Consider the following 12,263-nt stretch of genomic DNA (forward strand, 5'->3'; position numbering starts at 1 on the left):
ATCACATTTCACAATTTTCTCTGCAACAGACCGCTGCCAAACAAATTTATATAAACATTTGGGAACTAATGACGAAAGAAGCAAGCTAAGCGTTAATTCCTGTGGCAGAATCTTTCACAGTGAGCACTGATTCTCACCTCATAAAAATTCCGCAGTATGCGTAACTCTGTATCTCACCGCATGCTTTCTTACCACCACGCTGCGTCGAAGTCATCTCCTGCTATTCCACCAAGAATAGCGATAGGTGCGGAGGTCACTGTGAAAAACAGATGAAGAGGCATAATCGACGGCCTACGGAGGACCAACGGGAAGGATCAAAATCAGAATGTTTTCAGCGAGGCTGCGAGGCTTTCCTCAACAGAGGAACATCAGCGTTGACACAATGTATCCCGTCTGCAAGACTTGACGCTCAGCCAGATGTGTCTTTGGTGTTGGGCCGCTTGCAGCGCCCCGCTGGAGATGTTACCTGACATCAGAAAATATTTCCACCGTATTACATGATTATATCTTCTCACTTTGAAGCCACGATTCCCCTCTCTCTCTCTCTCTCTCTCTCTCTCTCTCTCTCTCTCTCTCTGTCTGTCTGTCTGTCTGTCTGTCTGTCTGTGCACGTAAAGGCGATTCACTTCAGCTCACTCTCACTCACAAAAATGAGTTTGCATAAGCCCATCAAAGCATCTGACAACTCCAAAGACCATTTGATACATTGGACAGTGTTGGCATTCTGCGGTTTACCTCGCCGGGCGCCTTCCTCACAACATTTTCCTCTGTGTCTTTATGAAATCCATAAAATGCACATCCACCGGGCCTTTCCCCGGGATTTAATTAAGAGTTCAAAGTAACCTTTATCCTTTTTCCTTTTCTTTTTTGCAGTGCAGACAACTCCTTGTCAATTTATCCGGTGAAACGCCGTGATTTATTGACTAAGCCTTTTACAGTCTGCACTTGTAGAGATGACTTACGACTGCAGGTTGATTGATACGACACCTGATGCTTTTGATGCCGCCAAAGGCTGCTAATACCTTTTATTGTGTGGTTTAATGATTTGTCTTTTATGTGTGTTTTAATGGCTTTATTACAGACCGCACAACAGTCGGCCCTTGGGGGACAGTAATGTCTGGCCCGTTCTTTCCCAAAGACCTAAAACTGTGGTCAGTAATTCATCATTCTGTTAGTTGAGAGCACTTTTATTGAATGTGACACACGCTGGCATTTTAGTTCAAGTGGTTGTACTAATTGTAGATAATGAGGAGACTAAATGACCTGGCCCTGGAAGCCGTGGATTGGCATTTAAACTACACCCCCCCCCCCCCCCAGACTTAAAAAAAAACCGAGAGAAAACTGAATTCACTCAACATGCACTATGAATATTAAGTTAGCTTTCTATGAATGGTTGGAAAGATCTAATTAGTGGGTTGCAGTGGATCTGCATTAAGTGATGACCATGTGGACGAGAACAAAGTGAGGACCTGTGAAGATGGAAAACATTTGGTGTAAGATAATTGAACATTAAAGTATGTTTGGTTTTGCTCAACATGAAATTAATGATTACTCTTCTTATTAGCCTCTCAAATCTTCAGCTTTCCCTCGTATGGTTGATGCCATTGTTGAAGTACTCAGGATTCCTCTTGACCAAGAGGTCAAGACCTTTCAAAAGTGTGTTCGAGACTCTCAGAAAAAGACGACTCTGGATTTTCTTCCCCCAGACCGGTCCAGACTGGTCAACTGCAGTGATATCATTAGATTGCCTGTGAATGGTCAGATTTCATCAGAAATGCTGAAAGGGAAAAACATGATTTCATCAAAAACTGTGTCGTGGTACACTCATACAAACATTCCGGAGTCCGGACACATGGGAATATAAAAGGTTAATACAGAAGAATGATCATTTGTTTTCGGTGGGTGTTTTTAAACGTGTGTGGATCTTTACACACTCCATTTAGCATATTCAATATTCAACATTTCATCGGATATGTCTGGGACTCGCACAGGTCTGGTCTTGGTGCTGACTCTGATCTTGGGTCTCAACCCCTCAAAGTACTGGGCTGTGATCAAATAGTCAAAAGATTACCTCCCAAATTCTATTCCTCAGCACTTTTCCTTAAAATCGTTTTTAAAACGCCACGTCTCAGAGCTGGTGTCACACATCGACATCTCGCACTTGTTGGGGCAAGACTCCGCCCCTTTGGTCACCTACAACCCGACTGACCAGGCCGACAGAAGAAACAATGTCCTTTGACGTCACTTTCTCTCTTCTGAGTTAATGTATCACCCATCTGATGTGACATTAATTGTGAAAAATAAAGAGCCTCCTTCTCAAAAATGATTATTTCCCAGATTGCTATAAATTAAAGTGTCAGCTGTCAGCTCAGAAGACATGGCTGTACTGCACATGCAAAGAAACATATTTATAGCTCTTCAGTACTGGATGAGTATATTTAGAAACTGATTTCTTGCCCTTCTGCTTCTCTCGTTCTATTCTTCACTTTGACCAAAATTAATTGGAAACAAAAGAAGAACAGCTTGTTACAGTGGGATTATGTGCACTGCCAGAAAACCACAGCGGCACTGATCCCTGACCACAGGGTGTCAGTGTTGCACACTGGACATGGTGGCTTTTTTTTCATGACATTTTGAGTCCTTCACGCTAATCTTTGCAGCAGTTAACACCTCTGAAGTATTTTCTGATACGTTTAAGTCCAAATTGCCCTCCACATTTAAAAAAGTTTTCCTGCACCTTTCAAACATAACTTTGATGGATCGTGCCACATTTAAGTGATATCCTAGAAATATATTGTAGTCAGTGCGCGTGTCAGCCTGGGTGCAAATTGACATTACACATTAAAATAATAATCGCATCAAGATATCATTCCGCTAATTGGGAGGACTGTGGTTCTGTTGGTTGGGCATTAACACCACTTATACATTGAACCTCACAGTTCCTTTGTGCCCTTGGCAACAGAAGATGTCGATACAATACTCAATGTCCCCAAAGTCACTTGTTCTGGACCGTTTCACCGTAACGCGTAGTCATCATTGGCAGACAAAGTTTGCACAGTTGTCATGTCAGTGTTGGTTTGAACATCTGCAATCAAAATCTTCCGAAAAAAAGTGGAGTTTAAGTCCAGATTGTTTTGCCACCAGTTTGGTACCATATTATACGAAGGCAACATTTAGGTTGTAAATGTTAACAAGGCATGAATAGAAGGTCATTTTCGTATAATGCATCGGTAAAAGTCAGCCCCAGACTGCAATTATAAATGTCTATAAATGAACCCCTACCACAGAGACGATTGTTGTGTTTTGTCTTATACATCAGGGGTCCCCAACCCCCGGGCCGCGGCCCGGTACCGGTCCACAGCTTGGTTGGAACCGGGCCGCGGAAAAAAAGTGAATAAAAAAAGTTGTAATATATTTTTTTAATCAGTCGGAAACATATATTATTTTGAAAAAGGACCGGATACAACCGTGTGTGCATCTGAGCCGCGTTCAGGAGTCTTAAAGTTCGGGTTTATCGCTGCAGGCGAGTCTCACGCGCCGAACCCTCTGCTGGCGGCACATTTCAGTGACAAAGAATCTTAAAACATATTCAACCTGCTCAATGAATTCTGTCACTTCAGGGAAATGACAACTGTTTTCAAGTTGGCCGATAAAGTCGCTGCTGTGTGGGCGAGTGAACAGCGGAATATTCTACATGTTTCAGACGTTGACCGGGTGGAAGAGGCTTTTAAAAGAGTTTGACCGGTACTCCAACCACAAAAGACCCGACTGCAGAAGAACAGACCTGCAACCCATTTGTAAACAAACCCACCCGGTGAACCGAGCCCGTCCGAGCTAGAAGATATGTGTTGGAGATGCAAATGACGGTGGCCTTAAGGGACATTTCACACAACAACTCTGCCTGTTCTAATGACAGCGACCAGAACTCGGTTAGGAGCAGCGGACCAAACACACGTCTGTGTCGCCGTCTCCATTAGCGGCTCGTTGCAGGTAAACAAGCGCACGGCTCACACTAATTTGGCGTAATGATGAGTTGTAGTTTGGGCACTTTATGCCCTTCGTATAATTGTATTTATTACGTCATTTATATCGCCTGTCCGTGAAAATAATTTCTGACACGGAACCGGTCCGTGGCTCAAAAAAGGTTGGGGACCGCTGTTATACATCACCTGAAAGTGGGGTACCTGAAGATTAATTTGAGATTAAGGCTCAGCACTGTGTGTCGTTATTATGGTCATGAATCAGAAATGAAAATTCAGGACTGAAAATTGTGAATATATTTCACATATTGTCAAAGTGTAAAATGACTTTGAACATTGTGAAGAAAGTATATGATGGATATTCCTATGCTCTCAGTTGTTGTTGCAGCAATCTTTTGTGTTGACACCATTTGTCACACAGATTTGGTGCAAAATTGTTTTACAACTCAAGAAATGATAAAAATGATCAACAATCCATCCAAAATACCACTTAGGACACAGAGGCCTTCAAGAACACCGTAGAAACATTAATGTTGTGATTATTTATCCATTGTAAAGATTGTTTATCTCATTGTTACTATTGTTTCTCCATTGTATCAATTGTCCAATTGGTACTATTGTATATCTTCTTGTTCATCTAATTGTAACAATTGTTTATATATTGTTTAGCTCAAATTATATTGTTTATTTATTGTTTATCTCGTCAAACAATTTCACAAACGTCAACACGAGTGTTTGAAGTTTTTAATGTCATAGTCAAACTTTTACATGATTCATCTTCATACCAAACCATTCGTCAACAGCTCCTCCTCTTCCTCGTCATAGCAAATGCAATTAGTTCATTACGTAATTACAGGAAGGGCGAAGCAAAAAACAGAGCCAGCCCCATAATAAAAGAAAACCAAAGTAGAGGGAAATAAAAATAACAGTTGTCGTTTCTTTTTTTTCTCTTTTTTTCTCAAGTGCAGATTTGAAGACCTTAGGCATGCCATTGTCTGTTATGGGTTCCAGTTGTCTGTTCTACAGTGTAGTTTTATCTGTACATGGCTATAAGAGTAACAGCACGAGGGGGATGACAGGGACATGATGTGCGCTGCACTGTTTTTAAAAATCTCGATTAGTGGGTGATAGTTTTCAGACGTCACGTTCTCCTCTGTCCGTCTCCCCTCTCTGTTTTGCGGTAGACTGAAAGATATTCATGTTTAAACGTGCATTATAAAAAAAAGAAAAAAGAAAGAAAAAAATAGAGATACACACTCACACCGATTGTTGTGCAGCTCAAGTTCCCTCAAACCTGTGCTGGGAGGGTTTTGAAAAGGTGCCGTAATAGAACTGCCAAAAAACAGGCAGTTTGAAGAAGTATCTGCCGCTTTGAAGAGGCAGGGCTGCGTCAGGAGTCTCTTTCCAAAACCCACAAGCTGGACGTTTAGTTCTTTGTTTAGGACACACACTCGTCCCAACACCATTTCTCCCAGAGAAAGAGCTCATGTCCTTTCTTCCTTCAGGGTTTTTTCTTCCCCAACCGTCCACAGATTAACTCCATGCGTTGAGTTCATCACATCCTCAGCACAGTGCATCAACAACAGAGCTCAGCAAACAACCGTGTTGGGGGATTTGGGGGTAAATGAAGGCTTAGGGATTAAGTACATCAGTGGCCTAGAATGAGCTAAAGGGAGTGGGTCATACAGTCGTAGAGTAGAAGGTATATACAGATATACAGCGCGTAACCACGCACGAGGAGCACGCCCATTTCTCTCGGACTCACTGCACACCTTACACATTACACACCTTACCTGAGTGTGGCTCTCCTGTCCGACTGCCAAAGGATCAACGGGGCCTAAACCGGCGCTCGCGCCCTTGATGAGCGTGGCGCCCCTTTCCGCCTCTACCGGTTCCAAAATCACCACAAAAGACACGCTTGAGTGGAAATTTCCAGTGTGTTACATTCGGCGATCCAGACGTTAATGAGCTCAGCGGCCGATCGAGGAGAGGGGAGGAGGAAGGGGAACTCATTAAGACCACATGGACGACCTAACCCTATTATCCTTATCGCACCGCCGAAACCACACACTGGCGATGGGAATTACGATGCGGCGGCCTCAATCCCGCGCAGCAGAGAGAGTGTGTGTGTGTATGTGTGTGTGTGTGTCTGTAGTTGTGTGGCAGCTGCTTGGGAAAAGGACAAGTTCTGATCTCTGAGCAGTTTGGCGAGCTAGGGTCGGCACTGTGTGGTGAAAAGGGCTGCGCAGGTCTCTGTGGCTCCGCGCTGCATTGTGTTCTTTTTTTAACCTTTTCTGTGGAAACTGAGAAAAAAGGCCCCCCCCCCCCCAAACTGGCTCCACGATCCGAGTGGGAATAGTTTAATCCACTGAAGCTAACTCCTTCGCCGCCATCATGATCTCAATTTCCCCCACGTGAGAGCACACACACGCACACACACACACACACACACACACACACACGCACACACGTGTGATACGGATGTATCCAAATATGCGTGGTATCCAAAAAAGGCGCGCGGTTTAAAAAAGAGAGAGAGAAACAAAGCCAGCATTTTCTTTCGTTCATGCAGTTTTTTTTCTTGCAGAAATTTGGTTCTTCTATGAGTTCTACTTACAGGATGCGGGAACGTTTCATGTCCCCGCATCGTCTATCGTTACATACATGAGATGACGTGTCTGAAATTCCCTTTTAATGTCGCCTTCTACGTCAGTCAGAGATGAATAATTATTTAAATATATTTAATGTTTAAATACTTTCTGGAGGGGGGGGGGGGAGGGAGAGCAGGCAAAATGCTACAGCTAAAGAAATATGTTTCAAAAGTATGATTGAGAGCACATAGTGCGTATGACTTGCGCACATCTTAAAATGGGTTTTGTGTTTCTACATATGCATGTTGCAATACTGTATGCGTGTGTGTGTGTGTGCTTAATGTCACCTGTACGAAAGTTAATGATGAAGTTGTTATATCATTTATGATACACGGCCACCTGCATCATATCATAAACTGTGGCCCTATGCATGTTCACATTCTGTAAATGCAACTGTACGACTTTGTGTTCACATGCTCAGCTGTGTGTGTGTGTGTGTGTGTGCCTGTGTTTATTTCTGTGTGTGTGTGCGTTTGAAAGAACAGTTTGCGAGACGGGAACACTGTAGGGACGCCATCCTCGGCCCCCCTCCGTGGGAACGGCGGCGAGCAGCAGAGGGAGTAAAAAAGCTGCCGCCTTATCAAAAACACGCGTACGTGTATATATACACACACACGGACACAAATGATAACACACATATTTTCACACACGCCGTAACTCTGTGTCACTTCTGGCGCTCTATGAGCACCTTGTGTTTTGAGTGGTTACATTTGATTACTGCAAAAAAGAAAAGGAAAAAAGAAAAAGTATTTTCACATCGTTGCAGTTTGTTTAGAATGTCTTTTTGTTTTTTTTAAAGATACCTGATTTTAGATATCAGCACCTTTTTTTTTGTTCTCTCCCGTCTAACTGTACAGCTTCCATACTGTCTTTGTTCATGACTCGTTCTCATGGGGATCAGCAGTTTGATTGGTTAATACCCCCCCATTGTGTTTAGGCATCAGAACGATTGATTGGTTTGAATTAGATCCACCAAACTCAATCACAGACCCGTTACTTCTCCACAGTCTGTTTTTTGACTGAATAAGACCTCTGTGTTTATTTAATTTTTTAAAAGCGAGATGGTTCTCCAGTTGAGTTCAAATCTTGCCTGCTGGAGCCCCCGGTGGAAGTTTTCCGCATGCACCGAAGGCCTTTCTAGGGTCAGGATTCACTCTGTCGTCTTCACACGGAGCCCCTCTGGGGAAAAAGGTCAGGCATGCACTGGATTCAGGTAAAAAGAAGACGAGAGGAAGTCGCCCTCCCACACAAGGACGTAAGGGGATGATCGCCTGTGGGACACTTCCAGTAGTAGTTAGAAAATATTTCCCCCCCCCTCTTTTTTTAAATTTCTTCATTTTTTTAGAAAGTTCTCCCGGTCCGAGCTCTCTCCCAAGAGTTGATTCGTCTCTTGCTTAAGTTTAGGTGCCTATAAATAGAAGTCAGAATCCAAAAATCCAATTTGATATACAGCTTTTGGAAAACATCTTTGTGGGTTGAAAAGGTCTTCCGAGCTGATGATGTGAAAGTCGTAACCCTCCCCGTTTGGTTGGGCTTTCCAGAAAAGGGAGCGATGGCTTCAGCCGTCACAGGTAGACCTCTCGGCGTGACAGCGTGAGGCAGGACGTGGTCTTGTAGTCCCCTCCCGTGCGCGTCAGCGGTATGACCTCGGCCGGGTTCTGGCCCTCTCCCCCTTCCTCGTCCTGCTGTCGCCTCCCGAAGCCCGCGCTGCTGAACGTATCGTAGGACGCAGAGGTCATCTTGCGGTTCAGAAGGTTGCGGTTGTGGTCGCCCATGTTCCTGTTGCGGTCTCCGCCCCCGAGGGTGCCGAGGGGATCCCCATTGGCCAGGGGAAACCTCTGACCGTCTCCGCCCACCACCACCACCACCCCGGGCTCTGAGCTCCCCGCGCTGCCGGCGCTCTCGCTGTCGCTCTCGTGGTCGTTGCCACGCAGGTTGTTGTTGTCGTCTCCGGGGGCGAAGGTGGAGAGCCGAGGGGGGTCGCTGCCGTGGCGCTGGCGGGGCGAGTGGCTCACGGGCATCCAGCAGGTGTCAGAGTGGCCGAACTCATCACACTCCCTGGTGCACTTTCCTGTCAGAGCCACATCTGGCAGCTGTCTGGCATCTGGACACAGGACGGACACACACACAAACGCACACAATGAAAATATGTATTCATTTGATTTGGGCGATGATGCAATTTTTACGGTATTTTTAATGCACTAACATGTCTTCTTTCAGACTCGTGGAAAGAAAATACATCAACTTTTAGGAAATGTTTCTTTTGCACATTTTAATATATAACATTTCAGAATGTTTAATCCCTGTAATATAAAATAAATAGTTTCACTAATGTGTGTAAACAAATATTCATGTTATTTTTTACCCCATTCCCCAATCCCCAAAATGATTTTTTTCTCGGACTGCCCACTTACGAACAACACACTTCCCAGTTTCATTCCTCTCTAAATTCTGAAGGCTTTCACAGAGGGGGTTGTTCAGATGTTATTCACGGCCTGATTTACACAGCATTTTATTTCTAAAAACACGGCGAAAATGGATTTTCTTTTTATTACTTGACAGTTTTGAGGGAATTTATGAAGCGATACAAAGAGACATACAATATTCCCTCTGTCAAAACCTTTGACTTTATTATGTCGGCCAACTGAAACAAGAATTCTGAACCTGGTTTAATCCAACGTGAAGATCACTGTTGTGTATCGTTATGCAAATTAACCAATTTTTTACAAGTCAATGTTTCATTTGCCTATGGAAACATACAACTTCAGAGAACTTGTATTCCAAAAAAAGAAAGGCCTTGATGTAAGTAATCAACTGAGTTCCATGATAATATAACCTCTTGACTTGGTGTGTCCCCACTTAATAATAATAATAATAATACATAACATTTCTATAGCGCTTTTCATAATTCTCAAAGACGCTTAAATAAAGAAATCAGGAAAGGGCAAGAAAATTATGTAAAAAGCTAAATGGAAATAGCTGACTTTAATACTGTGTTCTAATTCCAGCTGTACTCAGCATCATGTGAAAGGTCAAAAGGTGAGGTCAAAACAATCAACTCTTGTAGAAGATAGAAGATAACTGTCGGCAATCGTAGTGACAAGTCAGAATGTCCTCCCACGCAGAGGGAAAGATTAAGTTACACACACATCGGCCCTCAAAGTGTTCGTTCGAAAGGTCAGACGCTGACGTCCTGCAAGTGTCCAGGGTTCTGGTTATTATCTATGGAAAACCAGTCAGTCATGAAACAATACTGCCGTCCGGTCCAACGGAGACGACGGCAGTTGAGGCCTTTGTGCCGTGCTACACAGCGTTCAAGGGAACGTTGTATTCCGTGTGCGTCTAACGAGCGACTGTAAGCAAAACATTTATTTACTGTTTTTCCTTTTTTCCAATATTCTGCTTTGTGAGACCGCAACTCGAGAAACCGAATGTTTCTGTTGGCCAAACAAGCACATCATTATACAAAATAATAACAACCAACACCGTGCACTCCCTGTTCGATCCCTCCCTCCATCTGACCGAAACGTATTAAAAGCCCACAATATTCCAAACACTCCGCATATCTGCTGGTGAGAAAGCAACGCTTAACCCGGCAAGTGCAGCACAGCAGCGCGCTCTCTGAATCAAGGTCGCGGTGACCTTGATCCTCCGGCATGAGCGTATGTGAAGTAAAGAGGAGAAAAAGATAGAATTTTAAATGAATAAATGTTTTTAAAAAGTCCTCATCTTTGACTGAAAACAATTTAGAATAAAAGGTAAAAACCCAATTTCGTTGGTGAAAAGGGAAGTTTTGGGCTGCCGACTGAAGGCAAGGCCACCGACGAGCAAACCGTTAGCTTTTCCAAAAAAATAAATAATAATAACACACACACACACACTCACACACACGCACACACGCGCACACACACACAAAGAGACAACAATTGCTTTCTTCTATAAAACACATTCCCATCATGTGAGAAGAGACTCCTGAGACCTTGGCAGCATGTCAAGGTTTCATAGCCTTTGACTGTTTGTTTGTATGTGTGATTCATTGTATGTGTGTGTGTGTGTTCGCAGAATACAATGTATGAACTTATCGCACACCACAATTGGCTGTGTGCGCGTTGCATGTGCGCGTTGTGCACGTTGCATGCGTGCGGTTGCTCTGACCGTTCTCTACGTGCTCCTCCTCCCCCACGCTGCCCTCCGGGGTGGTCCGCTCGTAGCCCTCCTCGGGCAGCGGCAGCGCTCCGAGCCGCGGCCCCGACGAGCTCTTGCTGCTCGGCGTCTCCGAGTCCTCCGGGCCGCTGTCGTAGCAGCCGGCGTCCTGGGGCTGGCTGACCACGGAGAAGGTCACCCGGCGAAGGGTCCCCTGGAAAAAGGATATGGGATTAATCATCCTGAAAGCCTAATCTGAGAGTCTAAATCTGGGGATTAGTCAGAGGGGGGAAGGGGGGTGGGCAAGTGGAGTCTGCAAAGACATATTGAGATTATCTGAACCGTGTTCGCCTTGATTATGAGTTTAGCCTGTGTATCCGAAGCCCGACGTGGCACCGCCGTTTTTTTTATCAAACACACCGCTGCAATGGCCGACCTTTAGAGTGAATGACGCTGGGCACTGCAGTGGGTTCATTTGAAGTCGATCCCGGCCGCACCGAGCTGCTGTGTGTTTGAACAGTACGCTCATGTACATACAATATTTTTACCAGGTCACCAAATGTGTATTCATCAGCAGCGGAAAACAGTAACAGTGTCACATCTGTTTTAGGTTTATGATTTAATCTTTATGAAATGAACAAACACTGTTGGATTTGGTCTTTCCATTGGGATTAGTGATTAAAGTACAGAACATCATCCGCCTCACCCGAGAGCTCTGTTGATTTTTAGAGTGTTTTCAGTTCAAACTTTTGTTTTTTGAACCCTATCTTAAACGTGGGATCTGAATAGAAATATTAATTTAAGTTCTACTTCTATTTCTGAAAGCTTTTGTTGAAACCCAGAGACTTGGAATCGCCCCGAGTCTGGTTAGAAGACCTTTGGAGGAAAATTAAAATAAAGGAGATAAAAAAAGAGGGTAATAAATCCAGGCTGAGAGGATATCAAAAGGAGTTAAATGACTCCGCCTGGCCCTGGAGGAATCACTCTGCACTGGGAAGCCCATTTCTATATGAAGCCCCTCCTATCACTTTTCATGCTCATTCATCTGCTCGCAAAAAGAATGCAAAATTACAACCCTTTCAATTAAGATGGTCTTTAAAACACGCAGTGTGCAGCGAGGATGTGAGGGAAACAGAGGGAAGACGCAGATTAGGGTGGGGACCAAAAGAGAAAAAAACCTTGAGCTGAGAAAGTCGTTTCGGGATAATCTGGAGGGAAACGGATGGACGGCTGGCATAAAAGAAATAGCCCAAACTGAACCAATTATTTTTTTCCATCCAAAATACCCCAAACATTTTTTAACATTTCACTTAATGCAGCAACATTAATTAAGCGAGGGTGGGAATTAACGGAGCGTTTGTTTCTTCCGCTACACACTTGAAGGGGGGATGAGAGAGAAAGTGACTCAGAGAGCAGAGAGAGAGGACAAGCAAGACTGAGGAGGACCTATTAGATTCTAATGGAGAAGCAGCAGTTCCCTGGAATCTCA

The 12,263-nt window shown here is 44.1% G+C and overlaps 1 protein-coding gene across 1 annotated transcript in view; it reads right to left on the bottom strand.

The window, feature by feature from the left end:
• Window positions 1-4,710: 4,710 nt before the first annotated feature.
• pcdh7a (protocadherin 7a) overlaps window positions 4,711-12,263 on the bottom strand; it is a 43,106-nt gene continuing 35,553 nt past the window's right edge. Inside the window, exons 4-5 of the mRNA XM_056410290.1 lie at window positions 10,787-10,988; window positions 4,711-8,735 (exon numbers count right to left, since the gene is read on the bottom strand). Coding sequence (XP_056266265.1) covers window positions 8,197-8,735; window positions 10,787-10,988 — 741 coding nt within the window. The 3' untranslated portion in view covers window positions 4,711-8,196. The remainder of the gene's footprint in view (window positions 8,736-10,786; window positions 10,989-12,263) is intronic.

Source organism: Pseudoliparis swirei, chromosome 24 (assembly GCF_029220125.1).
Source record: "Pseudoliparis swirei isolate HS2019 ecotype Mariana Trench chromosome 24, NWPU_hadal_v1, whole genome shotgun sequence".
Taxonomy (NCBI): Eukaryota; Metazoa; Chordata; class Actinopteri; order Perciformes; family Liparidae; genus Pseudoliparis; species Pseudoliparis swirei.